This window comes from Canis aureus, chromosome 11 (genome assembly GCF_053574225.1).
Source record: "Canis aureus isolate CA01 chromosome 11, VMU_Caureus_v.1.0, whole genome shotgun sequence".
Taxonomy (NCBI): Eukaryota; Metazoa; Chordata; class Mammalia; order Carnivora; family Canidae; genus Canis; species Canis aureus.
In genome coordinates this window covers 31,307,055-31,329,405 of record NC_135621.1, presented here as the reverse complement: position 1 = coordinate 31,329,405, position 22,351 = coordinate 31,307,055, and the positions used below count along the sequence as shown (strand labels likewise).

Here is a 22,351-nt window from a genome sequence, read left to right as displayed (position 1 = left end):
GCTCTCAAACACTCCACCTGTGACCCATTTCACATCGCAATCCAGAGCACACGCATACACACAACGCACATAAGCACATGATGAAACATAGAATTTTCATGAAATAATACTCATATCTTTATTACGTATGTTACATTCTTTTTTAAGATTTTATTTCTTTCTTTGAGAGAGAGACAGAGTGCGAGCACAAGCAGGGGCAGGGACAGAAGGAGAGGGAGAAGCAGACTCCCCCCTGAGCAGAGAGCCTGACATGGGGCTCGAGCCCAGGACCCTGAGATCGTGACCTGAACCACAGTCAGTGCTTAACTGACTGAGCCACCCGCGTGCCCCTGTATGATTCTTTCTGATACGTTCCATCTATTCCATGCCATTTGCTTTCCCTATCAACTGAGACCCACTAAACTGATTTCACGACACACCATAGGGTTGTGATCCATGCAGTAGAAAAACCATCAATAGTCTTGCAACAAATCCATGTTTTTGCCAATATTAGTTCAAGTTGGGTTTGCCACTTTGCAACCCAAGAAAACGTTGCTTAAATTTACCTTAAATGTCTTTGCCCCCCCCCCCCCCATTCCAGCCCAGTCCACCCCATGCCTGGCCAGGCCACCTCGAGGAATGCAATCTTTAACCTCACTCATATATTGATCCGTAGATGTGCCCTGGGAGCTTCTGGGATGCGCTTTAGTGGCAGGAGAACAGGGACCTAGGCAGACCTCGGGTCTAACACCAACCCTGGCACTTCATGGTGTTAGACGCTATACCCTTGGGTAAGGTGCCCAGATGCTCAAGCATCAGTCTTGGCAGCTGTAAATTGGGCTTGTATTCCCTGCCTCTCAGACAGACCATGTGGTTAGAATGAGTTTGTGTGTGAAGCTCTCTGTGACATCGTGATTTATAATAAGAAATTTTGGGGTGCCTGGATGGCTCAGTCAGTTAAGCATCAGACTCTTGGTTTCAGCTCAGGTCATGATCTCAGGGTTGTTAGATCGAGCCCTGCATCAGGCTCCACACTCAACATGGAGTCTCCTTGAGATTCTCTTTCTCTTTCCCTCTCCCCCTCCCTCGCTCTCTCAAATAAATAAATAAATAAATAAATAAATAAATAAATAAATCTCTCTTAAAAAAAGAAAGTTATTTTTGGTCTTCAACCCCATTCTGGGCACAGAGCTCCTAAAACACTTAGAATTTCCGAAGTGACGGGTGTGATGAAGGTGACTTTGGCTAAGTTAATAAGGTGATTTTTCGAATGCCCCAGCATCATCTGAAAATAGAGGCTGGTTGCTAGTGGAGCCAACTATGTGATTAGAGGGTTGGAACTTACAGTGACCTGCCCACCTAGGGGCGGAGGATGGAAAGGAGATTGGAGTTTGACCACCCATGGCCGATGATTTAATCCATCGCACCTATGAAATGAATCCTCCATAAAAGCCCAAAGAAGCCAGGGTTCAGAGAGCATCCAGGTGAGTGGCCACGTGGAGCAGTGGGCACAGTGATGCTCCTGGAGATGGCATGGCAGCTCCATGCCCTTGCCCCAGACCTGGCCCTGTGTCAGTCTTCCATTGGGTTGTTCCTGACTTACTTCCTTTTGCAATAAACCGGAGTTCTAGTTCTGTGAGCCACTGCAGCACATTAATTGAACCCAAGGAGGAGGTCGTGGGGATCTCTGATCTATAGCCCCTAGATCAGAAGCACAGGTGACAACCTGGACTTGAAGTCGCATCTGAGGGGGGATGCGTGGGGAGCAGGGATACACTTGCAGGACAGGGCCCCTGACCTATGGGATCTGATGCCATCTCTGGGGAGATGTGTTGGAACTGAATTAAGTTGTCATAGTCACCTATCTGGTACAGAGACCTTTGCTTGCTGGTGTGGGGGAAACGTGCTCGTCGGAAGCTGGTGCAGAATTGTACGCTCCCCGCACAGGGCTCTGATGCAATGTTCTGCACTTGGCGGTTCCCATCCCTCCAACCCCACAATCACAGAAATCTGGATTTTCCATGCAGGGTAGGAGAAGGAAGGGGAGCGTGCCCTCCAGAGTCTCTCGAATATCCTATAAAAGGTAAGTTGAGTCCTGTGTGTGTATAAAGCTCTAACAGTGACACGCGTACCTGATGATGGTCTTGCCACGGCCAAGATGAACTCATCGGACCCTTGCAGGAGCCCAGGAAACGGTTCTGGCAGATTATGAGGACCAGCAGCCAGGACAGGGCTCAGCGCCCTCTCCCCTGTGACCGCTGCCTCTCTGCTCCCCTCCAGACTTGGCCCCAGGAATTCCGGGGCTGATTGCAGCCAAAGCTGTGGGGGCAGGGGTGGAAATTTCACTACATTTGGCAAATTGTGCTCCCCAGGCACAGGAGGTGGGAGGGAGGGAAGAGATTCCTGGAAGCCAAGAATTTCAGGGTCAGAGTGTTCCTTAAGGCTCCTTCTCCCCAACGCATGACTGTCACCCCCTGAGCACATGGCTGCCCAAGGATCACAAGATGCCTTTTGGGCTGTGAGCACTGGAGCAGTGGTGTGGGGTTTTTATAACAGTGGCCCTAAAGTGTCCCGCCCTGAGGAGCCCAGCTGCCTCGGGGTTGGAGGAGCCGGTCAGCAGCCTGGCTATTCTTCTATGTGCAATCCCGGGGGCCTCCCTGGCAGCTCTGGGACGGAAGCAAGAGAGCCTGTCTGCAGCTCAGGCCCGCGTCTGACAAGGGACCTGGGAGCAAAGAACAGCAAGTTCTAGGAGAGCTACACAAAATCTACCGTGGTTGTCACTGCCGAGTTCACTGTTTGGTGGCAATAATTGTTGGCATTGTCCTGGGGCCATCACCCCGCCCCCTACAACATCTACCCCACAAAGCTTTTCATCTTGCAAAGTTGCAAAATGCCAAGAAACTGTGTCCCCACTAAACACTAACTTCCAGGGCACCTGGGTGGCTCAGCTGGTTAAGCATCTGCCTTCAGCTCAGGCCATGATCCCAAGGTCCTGGGATCGAGCCCCGCATCGGGCTCGCCGCTCAGTGCAGAGCCTGCTTCTCCCTCTCCCTCTGCCTGCCGCTCCCCCTGCTTGTGCTCTCTCCCTCTCTCTCTCTCAAATACACAAATAAATAAATCTTGAAAATATACCACTCACTTCCTATTCCCTCCTTCCCCCAGCCTGACAACCACCGTCCCACTCTGCGAGTCTGACTCCTGTGAGTACCTCATAGAAGTGGAATCAGAGTGGTGGTCCTTTTGGGGCTGACTTAGTTCATTGAGCAGAGTGTGTCCAAGGTTATTCCATGTGGCAGCACACTTCAGAGTTTCCCACCTTTTTAAGGCCAAATAATAGTCCATCCTACATATTGAATATGTCATGCGTTGAATAACAATATTCCAGTGTGTGTATCTATCTCATTTTGTTTACCCATGGACGCTGGGTGGCTTCCACCTCCTGGATATTGTGAATAAGGCTGCTGTGAACACGGGTATGCAAATATCTCTGAGATCATGCTTCCAGTTCTTTTAGGTATATAACCAGATGTGGATTTGCTGGATTGCATGGTAATTTTATTTTTAGTTGTTCAGGAACCTCCACGTGGTGTTCCATACTGGCTCCACCATGTTGCATTCCCACCAGCAATGCGCAAAGGTTCCAATTTCTCCACATCCTTGCCAACACTTATTTTCTGAAAAAATTCTTAATGATGTTATTTATGTATTTGAGAGAGGAGAGAGAGAAAGAGAGAGCGAGAGAGAGAAACTCGAGCAAGGGGTAAGGGGCAGAGGGAGAAGGAGAAGCAGACTCCCCGCTGAGCAGGATGTCTGATGCGGGGCTTGATCCCAGGACCCCGAGATCATGACCTGAGCTGAAGGAAGTTGCTTAACCGACTGAGCCACCAGGTGCCCCCTGACATCTGAACAGGTGTGAAAGGGGGGAGGGCCTTGCGGTGAGGGGGAGCCCGGCTGTCCCCCTGCTCATCTGCGGGAACTGAGATGCCAGTGACTCCTGCAGGGATAGGGTGGATTGCTGTCCTGAGGATCCCGTATGAGCAGCAGCCCGTGTGCCATTTCTCCCAATACCCACAATACGGAGCCCAGAAACTAGCAGGTGGAGAGGAAGCGGCACCTCTTGCAGCTCTACCGCATGGCCCAAAATGTCGCTTCTCATCACCTGACTGGAGGTGCTACTTATCCAGAATGTTGGTATTTTTCCAGAAGGGGAATACTTCTACCAGTTCACCTAATAATTATGAAATTCAAGCTGGAAGTGTGAGCTGGCCGTTTGAAACACACACAGCTTTAGTGAGCTATGAGTCGCATACCATACATTCCACCCATCCAACGGACAGATGGGTGGTTTTCAGTACATTCCTCGAGTTGGGCAATCCAGGCTGTCTCCAGGACATTTTCATCACCTCCAAAACAAACCCCGTAGCCATTAACAATCACTCCCCACTCCTCCCTTTCCCGGCTCCTGGTGGCACCATTCTACTTTCTGTGTCTATACATATACCCGCTCTGGAAATGTCACATGCATGGAACCATACTACACATGGTCCTTGTGACTGGCGTCTCTCAGCGTAGTTTCAAGGCTCATCCATGTGGTAACACATTCCAGTACTTGATTCTTTTTTATTGCCAAATAATGTTCCATTGTATGGATGGACCACATTTTATTTTATTTTTTTTAAGATTTTCTTTATTCATGAGAGACAGAGAGAGAGAAGCAGAGACACAGACAGAGAAGCAGGCTCCCTGCGAAGAGCCCGATGTGGGACTCGATCCCAGGACCCTGGGATCACACCCTGAGCCAAAGGCAGATGCTCAACCACTGAGCCACCCAAGGTCCCTGGACCACATTTTATGTAGCCATTCACCAGTTGATGGACATTGGGTTGTTTGCCCTATTTGGCTATTTATGAATAATGCCACTGTGAGCATTCATGCCCAAGTTTGGGATACACATTTTCACTTTCCTTGGGTATATACCTGGGATTGAAATTGTGGGATTATATGAGAATTCCATGTTTACCCTTTTTTTTCCCCCACCCAGCAAAAGGATGTATTTACTTAACAAAATCCTAACCTGCTTGGGCCCAAATTCATTTTTCTGACTTTTCAAAAATTGAAGTAAAACACACAGAGCATAGAATTAGCTTTTTAAAAGTGAATAATTCAGTGTTTAGTACAGTTGGATGCATGACCACCACTTCTCCCTAGTTCCAGAATGGTTTCATCACCCCAAAAAGAAATCCCATACCCATCAAGTAGTTACTCTCTGAGCCCTCCCTCCAGTCCCTGGCAGCCACCACCCTGCTTGTCATCTCTATAAATTTACCTATTTTAGATACTTCATGTAAATGGAATCATCCAACATGTGGCCTTTTTTTTGGTTAAAGATTTTATTTATTTGAGAGAGAGAGCACGAGAAGGAGGAGGGAGAGGGAGAAGCAGACTCCCCACAGAGCAAGGAGCCAGATGTGGGGCTTGCTGCAGGGCTCAATCCCAGGACTCTGGAATCATGACCTGAGTGGAAGGCAGACACTTAACCTACTGAGCCACCTGGTGCCCCAAATATGTGATCTTTTGTGCTTAGCTTCTTTCATTTAGCAGAAGCATTTGGGGTTCATTTTCACTGTGGCATGTATTGGTATTTTATTTATTGTTATGGTGAATAAAATTCCATCAAATGTATATGCCATGATGTATGTATCTACTCATCCACTGATAGTATATTTATCTTTTGGGGGGACTTCTAGACTGTCAGGGGTTCTTGGTAAAGATGGTTGGTCATATTCATAAAAGGGAAGTCGTAATATTGCCAACATGCACTGGATGCAGTGGAGGGGATCCGTGTCTGCTTGACTTACCATGGCCAGGGGAAAAGGCCGCTGGAAGGTTACTCCCACCTGATTCTGGAAGATGTGAAGGTTAGGGTCTGCCCTTCGGAAAGGACTCCAACCTGATTAGGAGCTGGCCGAAGGCAAGGGGATAAAGAGGAAAGTCACAAATACCCGCCATGACCTTGAGCTCATTCTTGTGAAGCCCTTGGAACCGTACCTGGCACGCGGCAAGCACTCAGTAAATTCTAGTTATGATGATTACTGCCATGAGATTACTAATATTTTTGAAGCTGGCAATAATATCAGTAATTCCAGTTTCATAAAAAGATTATAACCAAAGGATTGTAACTGCCTGCTTGCTGTGTCGGCATGATTTTTCAGAATTTTCCTTCCCTCTCCTCCTTATTGCCTTTATTAACTACTGGGGGTGGTTAAATTTACCACTGAGGTCACAGATTTGAGAATGTCAGTAAGGGTTGTCGGGATGCCTGGGTGGCTCAGTGGTTGAGCATCTTCCCTTAGCTCAGGGCGTGATCCCAGGGTCCTGGGATCGAGTCCCACTTCAGGCTCCCCACAGAGACCCTGCTTCTCCCTCTGCCTATGTCTCTGCATCTCTCTGTGTGTCTCTCATGAATAAATAAATAAAATCTTCTTAAAAAAATAAATAAGGGCTGTGACAGAATGAGAGAGGACCAGACCCCTGCCTTCAGAGCCTGGTGGCTCCATTGGGTAGATCCGCTGCCTTGCAGATACAACCTCTGGGTGTGATTTGGGGTGTGACCCTTGGGGAGGAGTAGAGACATCCAGTGCTTTATCTGGGTTGTTGCATCTCATAAGGAAGGTCTTCTTTAGTCCTATACCTGGAAGGAGGATGTGGGGGTGGGCAGCGCAAAGGATGAGGTAGAGAGGACACCTGTTACTTTCCCCTGCCCAACATCCTTTCTTGGCCAATTCTAGGAAGAGCGCCCCCTTCCTTTGCGTAACTGCCTCTCCTCTACCCCATGTGGTTCTGGTGGGAGCACCAACCACCAAGCCCCACCTCATGCCTCTCAGCCTCTGAGAGCCCGGTGTCTGTGTGCCCCACCCCAGATTCATATGCTGGAATCCTACACCCCATATGATGGTATTTGGAGGTAGGGCCTTTGGAAGGTGATTGATTAGGTAGTGAGGGTGGAGCCTTCAGGAGCAGGATTGGTGCCCACTTCTAAAAGATCCCACAGCAACCTGGCTGCTTCCACGTGTGAGGATACAAGGAGAAGTCAGCAGTCTGCAACCCCGCAGTGGGTCTTCACCAGAAACCCCCACCCCCATGCTGGCACCATGATCTCGGACATCTGGCTTCAATAACTGTGACAAATGTCTGTTGTTTAGAAGCCATCCAGTCTGCAGCGTTTTTGTTATAGCAGTCCCCACAGGACTAAGATTAAGACACACCCCAAAACACACTCTGTGACCCCAGCTAGGTCAACCACATCCTCCTGAAGGATCACAACACCCGAACAGTCAGGAAGGGGCAGGTGGCTGAGTTATGTGATGAAACCAGCCTCCTGAGTTGCCCCCAGCTCTCGATGAGCTGCTGGCTGCTGGCTCCCTGTCCTTTCCCAGGCCTGGAGGTTTTGTTGCACCTTTGAAGCTGGAGCTGCCTCGGGGGTGTGCCAGAAAATTCCTAAGTTATGTAAGTGTGAATCAATCTCTGGGGCTTGTGTTCAAAAAACTGAATAAAGTCCAGCTCCAGGCAGCACAAAGGTGCCTGGCAGTCAGCTCCCTAATTCTCTAGCAACAGCGATTGTGGCCAAGCCCCAGCAAGGAGGGTCTGACCTCCAGCCTCAGGCTGGTGAACTAGTTGGCATTCCTACCATCCTCATTTAGGTTACAAAAGGGAGGCACTAATGGTTTGTTTGGTGACATAGAAATGCTCTAAGCCTTTGACAAGAGCAAAGGGGATTTTTTTTTGAAATAGCTCCCTGTGGATAGTATCCTTGATCTGTGAGACGTCCCGTCCCCAACCCTCTCCACCATCAATCTCTCAAAGAACGAGGGCAAAAAACAAGAAGTCCTCAGGATGGGGGCAATTTGCAGACCTGACCTTAGGGAAGTCCCTATAGAGGGGGGTGGAGGGAGAACCCTTCCAGGATGGGGAGGGAGGCAGGCAGATGGAAGATCAAGAGTCACAAGTCAAGGGTTAGTGTCCCAACAGCAATTGCTCCCCGGATGGTCAGACTCTGGCAGAGTGGCCTGAAAACTCTGTGTCGGGGGAGGAGGCAGCCAGGAGCAGAGAGGACCGGGGCAGAAGCAGGAGCCAGAGAAGACTCTGTGGTGTGTTTGGGTCAAGAAAGGGGCTTGGAGGCCCCTGGGTGGCTCAGTGGTGGAGTGTCTGCCTTCGGCTCAGGGCGTGATCCCAGGGTGCTGGGATCAAGTCCCGTGTCAGGCTCCCCACAGGGAGCCTGCTTCTCCCTCTGCCTGTGTCTCTGCCTCTTTCTCTGTGTCTCTCATGAATAAATAAATAAAATATTTTTAAAAAGAAAGAGAAAGAAAGAAAGAAAGAAAGAAAGAAAAGAAAAAGAAAGAAAGGGGCTTGACCACCTCCTCCCCAACCCCCAGGCCTCCTGGGCTAGTCCTCCCCCTAGACTGCCCCCTGCAGCTTCCCAGGGCCTGAGTGAGGTCTGCAAGGCAGGACCCAGGCCCAGGGCATGGGGACGTCACAGAGAGGTAGGAGCCTGTTCCTTGGGGGCAGGATGCCAATGTGGCTGAAACCAGAGCATCTGTAGCTCCTCGGAGCCCGGGGACCACCAGCAAGTCAGCAGAGAGCCACCAGGTAGACAGTGGGACACAGGAGGCCTCAGTGCAGGCCAGTGAGACCCCAGAGGGACCACCCAGCTGCCTTCTCAGTGGGCTACAAACTTTCAACGGGAGAAGAAAAGCCTTGATGCCAAATTCAGGTCCAGATGTACCCGAACATGCCCCACCGGCCGACTTCACCCAAAACAGCGTGCCTGAAATCACAAGAGACCGAGGGAGCTTTAAGGCAAGCCGAGTCTCTTGGGGCTCTTGCTTCACAAGGGCCATCGGGGTGAGCACCACTCAGTCGTTCGGCCAGCCTGGCCCCTGAGGCTCCCAGGACCCTGGAGAGGCCTGGGCATCTGGGTCTATGTTGGGGGGGGGGGGTTGTGGGGGGAGAGGAGAAGCAGCAGAGGGGCTGGATGGCAGCTGGGCTGACCAGCCCTCCAGCAAGGATGGCCTCCGAGGGCCCCTGAGCGCAGGAGGCCAGGACACCAGGGACCCAGAGGCCCCGCCGAGTCGCAGCTCAGCAACTCATCAGCCTCCCATCCCTCCTCCCTGCTAGAGGGCCCGGGGGACGCCCGCAGAGCCAAGGCTGGCTGGTTGGGCCACTCCGTGTGCCAGCGGCAGCCCCCAGTGTGGCCTCCAGGAGGGCAGAGGAGAGGACCTGGGGCTCCCGGCCTGATCCACAGGAACAGAGCACGCGGCCCTCGCACAGGGACACAGATCTCAGCCCACGACTGTGAGGCAGGCCATTCCCACAGACACGGAGCCCAGAACTGGGTCCCTCGCCCTGTCCTAGCTGTGCGACCACGGGCAAGCCCCTGCCCCCTCCCCCCGCCGGCCCGAGGTCTCAGTTTCCTCATCTGCAGATCGGGAGACCCGCAACCACAATCTTGTATCTCAAACCATCGGGGCCAGATATGTTCCAGAGTTTCCAATGGTTTGGATGTGGGGAGAGGAAAGGTCTTTCTTTTTCTTTTATTTATTTATTTTTTAAAGATTTTATTTATTTGTTCATGAGAGACACACAGAGAGGCAGAGACACAGGCAGAGGGAGAAGCAGGCTCCATGCAGGGAGCCCGATGGGGGCAGGACTCGATCTCAGGACCCCGGGGTCACGCCCTGAGCTGAAGGCAGCGGTTCAACCGCTGAGGTCACCCAGGCGTCCCAGGAAAGGTTTAGTCACACCCTAATACTTCTGCAGGGAAACAATGAATATGCAAATGAAGTGGGATACATAAAAACCAGGTCCCTGCAGAGGCGGGGTCAGGTTCCACCACCAAATGATTTACGGAAACACACCGGGTCTTCAGAGAATTCTGCACTCCCCAGTTACACACGGGAGGCGGCAGACCTTGCCCGGCGCCCAGCTCAGAGGGGCGAGGAAGCCACATGAGGGCAGCCCACCCATGGTGACCACCGTCGAAGCGCTTGCGGGGCACCCTGTCCACCTGGGCCCCAGGGGCCTCACTCCTCACCATGGCTCTGTGCCACAGGAGCTATTTTTATACCCATTTCCCAGGTGGAGAGTGGAGGCCAGGGGCCGACCAACCCCGCGACCCCCCCCTCCCCGGGGTCCGCTGGCCTGAGTCCTTGCCTTCCTAGGCGCACAGCGAGGACAGGGTGAGGGGGCCCGGGCCCCTGCCTGCGGTGCTGCTAACCTGTCACCACACGGCTAGTAGAGAAAGGGAAAAGGAAAGGAAAAGCGAAACCCATTTTTCAAGCCCCGCCTTTCCCAGAAGCGTTGCTTCAGTAGTTGCTGTTCTGAGCTCGGCTCCAGCCTGTCGGCCCCTGGGAGTAGGCCACGGGGGTCTCAGGCTTTCCCCGGGACCGCAGCTCCGGCCGGAGACTCCACCCTTGCTGCCTGGCCTCCCACAGGCCCCCGCCACCGGGCGAGAGGCCCCCCCGAGAGGTGAGGACTGGGGGGGGGGGCCTCCTCTCCCCAGGCACCCGAGGCCACAGTGAAAGCAGGCAGGGGAGGGAGGCTGCTTCCTGCCCTGACGACTGGGCTAAGGCACTTGGTTTGGGACAAAGAGCTGTCACCAGGGTCCCCGGAGTTCAAACCCCTCCTGCCAGGGATCTGACCTCAGGAAAGGTCTAAACCTCAACCTCTTTGATGGTATATCAGGGGAGGACTCTCTCCTGGGCTGTTTGAAGTTTAAATGGAAACAGGATTAAGAAGGTGCGAGGACAAACCAAGGTACGTCTCCCCTCCACTGGCTGGGGAACACCCCCCCCCCAAGCCCTAGCCGAGAGGGCCCAGCCCCTGGAACATAGGAGGCCTCACTGGTGACAGGCTTTTCCCTTGAGGGGATGTCATCCTCACAGAACAAAAATGCTCAGCAGCTTGTCTCTGAACTGCAAAACCATCTCATGTTCCCAGGATTGTAGGTTTATTGGGGGTAGGTTTTGGGAAGTGGGGGGAGACAGTGGTAAAGATTTCGGGGAGTATCTCAAAGCCGTGTTCTCTGAGCAAGCTGCCTTTATGAGGGAGCTGGTTTGCAGGACAGGGGCCTCTGGACAGCAGAATGAGGCTGAAGGCTCCCCAGGCAGGCAAAGAACAACTGCCATAAATACAAGCTCACAAGTGGAAAAAGAGAAGGTGGGGGGGGATGGGACCTGGGCTGGACCAAAGGGCTCCCTGGGTCACCTTCGCTTCTCATCCCATAGGATTCATGGGAAATGGCAAGGTATCACAGGGCGCCGGCAAAGAATGGGGGTTTTTCTTTTCTTTTCTTTTTGAAGATTTATTTATTTATTTTGAGAGAGAGAGAGCGAGCAGGGGTGGGGGCAGAATGAGAGGGAGAATCTCAAGCAGATTCCCTGCTAAGCCTGGAGCCTGACCTGGGGCTCAATCCCAGGACCTGAGCTGAAATCAAGAATCAGATGCCCAACGGAATAAACCACCCCCGCACCCCAAGACTGAGGTTTTTCAACCTTAACCCCACTGACATTTTGGGCTGTGTCGTCCCTTGTTGTGAGGCTGTCCTGTGCATTACAGGGCGTTTAGAAACAGCACTGGCCTCTACCAACTCAAGGCCAATAGCTGCACTTCCTGCTTCTCCCAGAGTTGTATGGCAATTGAAAATGACTCCAGATATTACCAACACCCTCCGGGGAGAAAACTCACCCGCGATTAAGGTCTGCTGCTCTAGGCTTGTATTGCAGACCTAGCTGGAATCCCACTGTGCTCTCGTATCTACCAGTTGCATGGCACTGGTGCCCTGTGCCTCAGTTTCCTCATCTGGGAAATGGGGATAATATTAGCATCTATGTCAGAGAACCATTGAGAGGATTAAAGGTGTATAAAATAGGTAGATGCACGTCTGACACAATTAAGCACAAAAATGTGCCTCCTATTATAGGTCACATGCACTCTGGAGCCAAACCCCTGAAACTTAGCTTGATAAGCCAGTTAGAACACATTTTTTATCTTTGATGCAGTAACTCTACCTCAAAGACAATCCCAAAGAAATAACCAAATGTGTAGACCAACTTTTATGTAACGATCCAAAAGTATTTATAAAGCAAAGACTGTAAAAACAAACAAAAACAAAGCTCAGGGCAGCCCCAGTGGCGCAGGGGTTTAGCCTCGCCTGCAGCCCAGGGTGTGATCCTGGAGACCCTGGATCGAGTCCCATGTCAGGCTCCCTCCATGGAGCCTGCTTCTCCTTCCTCCTGTGTCTCTGCCTCTCTGTCTCTATGAATAAATAAATAAGATCTTTAAAAAAAAAAAAAAAAAAGCTCAAACTGAAGACAACCCAAAGATTCAATGGTAGGGGAGTTATTAAATACATAATAATACATCTATGTAATGGAATGTTGCACAGCCTTTAAATAGCTTGTTTGAAACTATTTAATAATACCGGGCACCATAACGTTGATGTAATGTTAAGTGACAAAAATTCGCACAAAACTGAATGAATGATGAGTCTAAACTTTGTTTTGCTTGTAAATAAAATGTCCCCAGTGGTTATTTTGTGTGATGAGAATACAGAATAATTGTATTCTTTATTTCCAAACTTTCTACAGTAAACCTGTATTTATTTAAATCATTAGAAGAAGAAAAAAACATTGCAAGGATTTTTGTGCCTTCAAAATATGTATGGGAGGACTTTTCTCCTAAGTTCTTTCAGAAATAGAGAGGGAGAGGAAGATGACCAGGAGAGAGAAGGCCTATCACGACCATAGCATTTCTGACCAAAACTCTGGGGCCAAGCACCAAATATAGAAAAAGAAATGAGAGAGAGTGTGTTCTTTCCTAGGGACCGAAACAAAAGCACCACCGACTGGGGGGATGGAAACAACAGAAATGTATTCTCTCACCCTGTGATTTCCTGTAAATACAATGTCTCTTACCACTTCCACCAACCTAGTACAAGCAGCCGTCCTCTCTTGCTCTAACCACCACGATCACTTCTAACTGGTCTCTTTGCTTCATCTCTTGCAAATCCAGAATCTCTTTTCCAGCCAGAGTGATCATTCTAACATATAAGTTAGATCAGGGCCACCACTAGCCCATTGGGTGCCCTGGGGCTTATTAGAAAAAGCCCACCCAGCCCGTGAGTGGATCTAGCTCGGAGGAGGCGTACCCTACAACTGGATAGCAACCGTGTGCAAGGAGGCACACAACCAGTGCTCCTTTCTCCAGATAGACACAGCACCTCCCCATCCCTGGCCCCCAGGTCTCAACACTTCGCAAGTAGATTCTGGGTTGGCTTTCACACCCCACCTGTATGCTCCCGCAGGCCCTTTTGCTGTTCTCATAATATTAATATGTCCATAGGAATATAATTTATGCCAAGGGGCCTTATAAATTGTTGCCTTGTCCTGTGACATGATCTTTTAATTACTATAATCAATTTATTTATAATAGCCCATGACTGGAAACAACCCAAACATACCAATCGATAGAAGAATAGATCAACAGGTTGCAGTGTATTGATTGATTGATCGATTGATTTTTAAGATTTTATTTATTTATTTGGGGGGTGGGGAATCGGGGAGGAGCAGAGGGAGAGGGACAAGCAGACTCCCTACTGAGTGCAGAGTCGAGGTGGGGCTCGAATGCAGGACCCTGAGATCACGACCTGAGCTGAAACTAGAGTCGGACGCTTAACCAACAGAGCCACCCAGGCACCCTGCAGTGTGTTTGTACAATGGAATACTCCACAGCAATCATTTTTAAAACCAGTGATACCACAACATGAGTGAATTTCACACACATTCTATTGAGTGGAAGAAGCCAAACAAATTAATCCATTTATATGAAGTCCAGAGTAGGCAAACTGATCAATGGTTGTAAAGAGTGGTTACCCCTGGGATGGAGCGAGTACTGACTTCGAGTGGTTCAAAGAAAGCTGCTTTTCTCTGTCGTGATGAGGGTGATTACTTGGGTGTGTATATATGAAAGTTTATTGAGCCGAGGACTTGCCTCGGTAGACATGCAGAGGATCTGCATAGAAGCTACACGGCAATATAAACCGCACAGGTTTGACAATATTTAGCATATTATCAGTATCGCATTATTATTTGGATTTTATGTAACCTAAAATTGCGCCGTAAACTTTGAATTTCACAAGGTTTCCTGGCACCTGCACTAACCGTGTTTTCCATGTGTCCAACCAGAACGTGGTGTGCCTCCCGAAGACACCTCTAATTCTCCCATGGGCACAGCGAGGTCAGTTTTGGGGCCACAGGAGCCGCTGGACAACCAGGCAGAGACAAGATGCTCGAGGTAACGGGGCGGGGGGCGGGGGCGGGGAGGAAGCTTTGTCCCTGGGGAGGAGAGGGGTCCTGCTGAAACGCTCAAGGCATCCTCCTGATGGGTGACAGGGCAAAAAAGTATTCCACGGCCTACACTGAATATTTTGGAGAGAAGGTGAGGTCAGGTGCCCGACCTCGGGCAATAGGCATGGAAGGCCAGAAACTGCCCCGCTCATGGGGTGAGGCCCGTGAGGACTCACCCATCACCAAAAGAGCCCGTCAGTGGTGAAGAATCCAGGCCCAATGAGCCCCTAAGCAGCAGACGTCGCCCCGCTGGCTTCCACCAGAACGTGGACAGTCAACAGACGTTCTCTGAGTGAGCCAGGGGAGCCACATACACGTGGTGCCTCCTAGTGCAGGGCCGCCACCAGACACCTGCCAGGGTGCATCGTGGCCTCGTGAGGATGCGAGAGCATCAGAGACTTTTGGGTTCATTCAAAAGCTCAAGGAGCCAAACTTCAGTTCTTTCTCCACCACATTAAAGACAAAACTCAGTAGTGGATGCAAAGTGGGGTTGTCCACCTCTGCAGCTCCTTGTCCTGTCACCTCCTTGTCCCGCTCCCCTGTCCACAGCAGGGCAGGGAGGGCTGGATTGCGGCATCCACAAAGGTTAGGGGCTCTCAGCAATGCCCCCCCACTCCTCACCTTCATCCGTCTCCCTTTCACCTGGCAAGCCCCCTGCCGCCTTCTGCTCTGAGACCTGATTTACAGCTGCTGGTTAACTGATGGTTGGGCTTAAATTCGTTAACTGTCAATGCGCAGGGGTTTCCTTGGAAGCATATTTGGTTTTTCACCTTTTCAGTTGAGAAATTTTGTATGTGTGTGTGAAGAGAGAGAGAGACAGGTATTAAAAGACATCTGCATAGATATGTCAGCAAGGAGTTCCTAACAGGGGCTGACAGAAGACAGAGAAACAGCCCAGAGTAGCGGTGGGCTCTGAGCTCCTTCTCCACCTCACGCATTCCTTCGGGCGAGTCCCCTTTCCTCCCTGGGCTTCTGTTCCCTCCGCTGAAAAGTAAAGGTGGCAGCTTGGATCCTGGCCAGGCTTCCTTCCAGTTCTGATTCTCTTCCTTGGGCCAGGGCATCTGCCATCCCCTGGCCTCCTAAGTTCACCCTGAAGGAGATGCACCAATGGCCTTTGGCATGAAGAATGTGCCCGAAGGAGAGGGATTGCTCTTCCCCGGTACTGCTTTCCCATAAAGCCCAAACTCCTCCAGGGTGACGAGGATGCCTTAATACTTTGTACTGTGAGATACTGGAAAGGAGAGGCCAAGGCCCCTCTGTCCCTGACATCTTCTACGAAGCACCAATCCCATCTGCTTGAGTGGTCAAATAAACCTGGCCCCGGACCAAGGAGAACCTTCAGAATATTAGTGATAATTCACTTCAGCCCTCTCGGTGTGTAGCTCCTGATGGAGGCGAACGAAGGCCACCACGGCAGCCAAACTCAAGGTCATGGGAGTGTAGGCTGCGTTGTACGATGTGGAGCCTCCTCCTCTGACCCGCCTCTACAAATACAGGACCCTCCACCTGGTCTCCTCCTTCTCCTGCTTTTCCCACACCTGTTCCTCCATCAGTCCCAGGCTCTTTATCTGACTCAGAACTTAGCATTCCGTCACCGCTCGCAAGGCTGACCGTGTCCCTCAGGAACTAATCTACCTTCTCCATCTCTTTAGCCAAGGCTCTGTTTCTCCCACCTGTCCGTCCAGAAACTCCTCTTATGTGTTTCTTCTCTCCACGGAAGCAGCAGCTCCCGACAACGCTCTGGCACTTTCCGTGACCGGGTCAGAGTTCACAGGGGTGTCAGGGAGATGCAGAAGGATTCAGAGGCAGGAGTGGCAAGAACATGCAGAAACCGCAGTGGGCCTGACAAAGAATGTGACTTCCCCTTTTGGGGAGCTTAAGCGAAACCTTTATGTTGTTCACCCACAGGGACCAGGAGGGCATCCTTCTGAGGGAGGGCATGCAGCAACAAGATAGGGACCTGTCCGCTGAAGAAATAAGGTTTTTGGAAGAGTATCCCATCATCAAAGAAGAGCTGGAAGCGAACATCAGAAAACTCCATGCCCTTGCAGACCACATTGACGCAACTCATAGAACGCAGATCAAGACCAACATGGTGACCAGCTCCGTCGCGGTGGTCTCAGGAGCCATGAACTTCCTGGGTCTGGCCCTCGCTCCGGTAACAGCGGGAGGAAGTCTGATGCTCTCTGCTGCTGGTAAAGTTTTGGGAACAGCAGCCACGACCACCGGCATCGTCACCAATGTTGTGGAACACTTGCAAAATCAAGACATCCAAGCTCAGGTCAGCGACCTAGTGCCTACCCACAGCCACAACGCCCGGGAGGCTGAGGTCGAGAACGCAGTCTGCGCCATGACTGTCTGGAAGGTGGCCTATGATTATAGGAGTAAAATCAAGGACGTCAAGAGGACCATCCATGCCCTTCAGATAGCCAGGGAGCGCCCGCGCCTGGTCACTGCTGCCAAGCGCCTCATGACCACTGGCCAAGTCTCGGCCCGGAGGAGCAGGCAGGTGCGGAGGGCCTTCGAGGGCACCACGCTGCTGATGACGAGAAGTGCTCGCTTGATGGGGAGTGTCATGGCTGGGCTCTCCCTCCACGGGGATCTGACCACCCTCCTGAAGAACTGGAAGCAACTGAAAGAGGGAGCAAGCAGCACGCTTGCAGAAGAGCTGAGGGCCGAGGCTTGGGAGCTGGAAACGAAGCTGACAGAACTCTCCCGGCTCTATGAGAGCCTGTGGCAGAAGGTGAGGCCGGCCTCTCCCTCTCGGGAGGCTGGAGCGGGCTGGGAGGCTTTAAGGGGGGCTCCCGGCACCAAGGTTGACGGGCAGGGCCTTGAGGGAGCCGCGTGTGGGTGAGGTGTCCGCCTGGATGTTCCAGAGGACGTGGGGCTCCTGGTGGCCCAGGGGCCAAACCGCATGAGGTGCATCTGGAGGATAAGGGCGCTGTCGGGGGCAGACCTGGTCACGCCTTCCGTCTCTCGCAGGCCTCCCTGAGGTCCCTGTGCTGGGAAGAGGCTCTTCCCCGCTGCAGAGAAGAGGCCCTGGGCCACTGGGAGTGTCGTGGACGGGATGTGTCTCTGAGCCTTCATAGGTTGAAGCCCCAGTGTGACTACGGGTGGGGGGGGGGCGCTTGGGGAGGCAACTGGGGCTGAATAAGGCCACTGGAAGGGGTGATCCTAGGAGAGAGCAGGAGGGAACACGAGACCCCGTCTCCGCCTGCGCAGTCTGCGAGGACACGGCGAGAAGGTGGCCATCTGCGACCAGGAGGGAGGTCTCGCCAGAAACCCAATGGGCCAGAGCCTCCAGAACCAGGGGAGCACATAGTCCCATTATTTAAGGCCCCCTCGCCTGTGCTGTTCTGCTCGGACAGCCCCCGCTGACTCAGACAGGGAGCGGAGGTAACTCAACCAAGTTCTCGAAGCTAGCGGGTGGCAGAGCCAGGAAGCCCGACCGCTGGGGGCCCCCCCGAAGCCCTCCTCTGACCGCTGTTTTTGTTTCTTTACAGAAACTGTTGCAAGAGCAAAGGCCCGGGAACTCATTTTTTTTATTTTATTTTATTTTTTATTCTCTTTCTTTTTCTTTTTTTTATTTTTTTTTCTTTCACCGAAGCTCATCTTAGGCGGAGCCACGGGGTCTCCGCCTTGCCCCCTCATCCCCCCTGCCCCCAGGCAGGTGGGCAGGCTTGGCAAGGCAGGATCCCAGGTGACAGGAGAGGATGAGGGCAGGTGGGGACCACAGGTCACTGGGCAGAAAGAAGGGCACAGGGTAGGGGCAGGCTGGGTTGTGGGCAGAGGCGATGCCCGGAGTGTTAGCAACCGGGAGGGCCCACTGGGTCCTGAGGGCCCTGCGGGCCAGTGAGCATGGTGAGGTCAGTCTGTCCTGCCTCCCCTCCCCAGCCTGCTTCCTTTTGTTCCCTCTCCCTCTGCTGGGGGCAGGGGGCACCTCATTCCCACTGCCTCTCCCGTGTCCCGGTCACTCCCTCTCCCCCTAGGTCCGCAGGAAGCACATGTGGATCAGTGCGGGCGCTATAACACATTCAGAGGAAGAGCCAGGAGGGTCCCCAAGGTGAGGGGCCCCCAGTGCTCTGCTCCCTTCCTCCCCCACCTCTAGGAATGCCCAGTAATTCTCTGGGGTTTGCATACAAAAAGATGTCACTGGAACCTGCTCGACCAGATTCCATCAGAAGGAGAGAGGCCCAGGGGCCCTTTCTCCCCCCAAGTTCAGAGCAACTTAGGATGTCCTCTCCAGGCTTCCCGGTTCACCTGTCTTCCTGTGAACTCCTTTCTTACATCTCAGCTGCTATTCTGAAAGCCATGCATGGACATTCAATGCAACTTTTTAAAATTCAGGCAAGTCAGACACAGGGGTTAGATATAAGGCAGCAATCAAGGGTGGCTCCTGTTGGCAGTTTGGCGTAGAATTCCTACCCCGTGCTTCTCTTGCTTTGGGGTGTCAGAGGGCCAGCCTTGCTGACTTGTCATGAGACTGCCCAATGGAGACCCTCCCTCGAGGCTGTGATACATGATAGATTTTTTTCCTGCGGCCTAGAGTTTTCTCTGTCCCTCTCATTCTCCATTCCTTCTAGAACTTCCCATTTTGCTGTTTTCACTTAGTGATATTTTCCAACCATTCTATATTTCACTTCATTTTTAGAGTTTTTTAATGTTGCAAAATAGTCTCTCTCTCTCTCTCTTTTTTTTTTTTTTTTAAGATTTTACTTATTTATCCATGAGAGACAGAGAGAGAGAGAGAGAGAGGCAGAGGCACAGGCAGAGGGAGAGAAGCAGGCTCCATGCAGGAAGCCTGAGGTGGGACTTGATCCCGGGGCTCCAGGATCACGCCCTGGATCAAAGGCAGGCGCCAAACTGCTGAGCCACCCAGGGATCCCCACAAAATAGTCTCTTGATTATATATACGATCTATTATTTTTTAATTTTTTTCTAAAGATTTTATTCATTTATTCATGAGAGAGAGGCAGAGACACAGCAGAGGGAGAAGCAGGCTCCCTGCAGGGAGCCCGAGGTGGGACTTGATTCCCAGACTCCAGGATCAAGCCCTGGGCCAAACAAAGGAGGCGCCAAACCACCGAGCCACCCAGGGATCCCTATATATGATCTTTTAAAGTAGACATATGTTAGTCATCATTCTCTGTTTTAAGTGACCAAAAGTAAGGCAAACTGGCCTACACAAAAAAGGGAATTTATTGACTCATGGGCTTAAAAAGCTTAGGGATCCAGCGGTCTGCAGGTGCATCTGGACCCAGAGAGTAAAAATGATGTCACCAGGCATTTGTCTTTCCATTTCTCAGACAGGCCTGCACGAGCTTCAGACAAGAGGCACGCTCCCCAACTCCTCCACACCCCGCTGCACCCCCTTCAGCTGCGGAAAGGATCAGGGCAGGCCTCCAGGGCCCACTCTGAGTGGTCAGGACTGGGTCACGTGCCTTTGCCTGTGCTGGTTGCAGGTCTGAGCTGGGGATGCTACGGAGTGGAGTACGTGAGTGGAGAAAGGAGTCCAAAGAGGAAAAGCCACAAGTGGTACAGTAGCTGCCCTCCTCTTTCAGGGACATTTAGATGACTTCATTTTTTTTTTATTATGCACAGTGGTACAATGATATCTGCATGCCAAAATCTTGTTGCATCATTATTACAATTTTTTTTTCTTAAAATAGAATCCTTGAATTGAGGTGTCCTGAATAAAGAAGGATCATATGAAGGGAAAGGAGGAGTCTCCTCCTACCCCCCAATACAGTAGTGAACTGTATCATGGGAAGCCGGGGAAAGATTTAGAGTGGAGGGGAAAGAGAGGCACTATCCTCATTTCGGTCCACAGCCCAACAGTCCCGTTGTCCGCACCCCGCCGTCGAGGGGAGAAATGCTTGCCATGCCATGCCACTGTGCTTTCTGCTTTTGCTGTCTTGTTTCTTCGTCCGAAGTTCTTCACGAGCAGAATGATGGCAGAAAAACTCTCTGAAGGCCTGATATACTACAGAAGCCATTTAAGGATCAACAGGACCGCGTGTAAACTTTGTTCGAACCGAGAGCCTGACTCAGGGCCCGGCACTCTCATGGGTCATGCACCTGCTTCGTGAATGAGCAGCCCCAAGGGAACCGTCCTGTCCTTGAGATGTCAATCAATGCTCCTAGGCCCTGCATCCCTGTCTGCCGGCCTGCGAATCTATAATCATTAGAGCTTTTACAAGATGTAAGAAAGGCTGTAACCTTGTACAAATTGTTCATTTTCTTCCCCGGGAAGGGCGTGGGTTCCCGGGCAGCTGTTCTTCCTGACTTGAGCTCTTTCTTACTTTTAGAGATTTTAAAAGGTATGTTCGTTGTTGTGTCCACAATAAGTAAATAAACAATAAGTAAATAAACATTGTGGGTCCACGATAAGTTGATACTGTTGCCTCGGTGTATGAGCATCCTTAAGGTGCCAGAGAAACTCTATGGATAATAACACCCGGCACAGGGGCGCTTGCGTGGCTCAGTGGTTGAGCGTCTGCCTTCAGCTCAGGTCGCAATCCTGGGGTCCTGGGATTGAGTCCCACATCGGGCTCCCCACTGGGAGCCTGCTTCTCCCTCTGCCTGTGTCTCTGCCTCTCTGTGTCTCTCATGAATAAATAAAATCTTAAAAAAAAAAAAAAAAAAACACCCAGCACAGAGGAGATTGTCCCTACCTGCGGGGTGTTGTTTCTTCTGCGGAATGTCTGGAAGAAAAATGTAGAAGAATGAATGAGAGTGGAGTTCAGAGAGCCACCTCCGACACTCATTTGCCTACTTCCACTGGTGCTCAAGCCCCGAGGTAAGTGTAACCAGAGTGAAATCCGGGGCTCCCTTCCGTCATGGGTGTGTGGTGTCCACTCTCAATGGCAGAAATGCTGCTGCTTCCTGAGGCTGCTGCCGGAGAGGCCACCCTGCCCGCCTCACCCGCGGCTCTCAGCCTCGGCCTCTCCTCCCTGAAGGCAGGGCTCCCGATTGGGCTCTCGGCTGCTCCGCCTCTGCACCCCACTCCCTGACTCGGAGCCCCGGCGGCCTTCCCCACCCTGCACCCCACAGTGCCTCCAACCCCAGCATCATCGTCTGCTTCCCTGCAGCATGATCTCTCCACCCCCCGCCCCCAGGAATCCTGCAGAATGGGTGCCTTCACCTCCTTCATTGCACCTCCCCGCCAGTTAAGATTTTGCACTCCTCGCCAAGGGAAGCCCTTCCACCCTCGGTGCTACTCAGGACAACCCCACCCTAACCACCTGCCTGTCTCGTCCAGTCTGGGGGCGGTTGTTTGTTGGGACCCCATGACTGCCCACCACGGTGGGTCAGGAGTTCTGGGAAGCCTATGGGTTTGGAGGTGAGGAGACACACACATTCACGTGCTGCACTGAGAGAGGAGCAAGCTGTTAGGTGCCCCGTGATGCCACAACCTACATGAGTTGGAAGCTTTTCCGAAGCGTTGGGCTGATCAGTGGCCAGTGAATTTGTCCTGCCCGTGCTGAGGTCTGTGACAGCAGCAGACAGGAGGTCAATAGTCCTGCTCATGCCCTGCCCCTCATACTAGCAGGAAATTAGGAATCTCAGTCAGTAAGCTAAACCCCAGGGCAGCTGGGGGAAGCGTGACAGGCCCTGCTTAGGTTTCAGAAGCCTCATGTACCCAGACTCATCAGCACCTGACTAACGGTGGGTGGCCTCAAGGGCCCTTCCGTGTCTTTGGCTCATCCAAATCCATCCTCAACCATGAGCTTCAGGGGGCCCTTGAATCTGTGATTAAATGCAAAATATTGTCATCTACAAATCAGTCCCATGAGTCTAAAGTCTAACCTTCCATGGAAAGTCCGCAGTTAGCAGGTGACAATCAACCATCTAGTAGAACAGCCCCGCTCTGCCCTTCACTCGGCTGCTCCCTCTGTACCAAGCACTTCTGTCTGAATCGTCCTGGGTCTGCTGTTGGGCAGTAAAAAGTTTGCTTCCAAGAGGTTCTG

At 51.8% G+C, this 22,351-nt stretch overlaps 1 protein-coding gene across 1 annotated transcript; it reads left to right on the top strand.

Annotated features, from left to right (window-relative positions):
* Window positions 1-10,299: 10,299 nt before the first annotated feature.
* On the top strand, window positions 10,300-20,752 carry APOL6 (apolipoprotein L6). The gene is made up of 4 exons (XM_077914702.1): window positions 10,300-10,503; window positions 14,220-14,328; window positions 16,290-17,124; window positions 17,885-20,752. The coding sequence occupies exons 2-4, from the start codon at window positions 14,258-14,260 to the stop codon at window positions 17,996-17,998; spliced, it is 1,020 nt and encodes a 339-aa protein (XP_077770828.1). The 5' UTR covers window positions 10,300-10,503; window positions 14,220-14,257; the 3' UTR covers window positions 17,999-20,752.
* The last annotated feature ends 1,599 nt before the right edge of the window (window positions 20,753-22,351 follow it).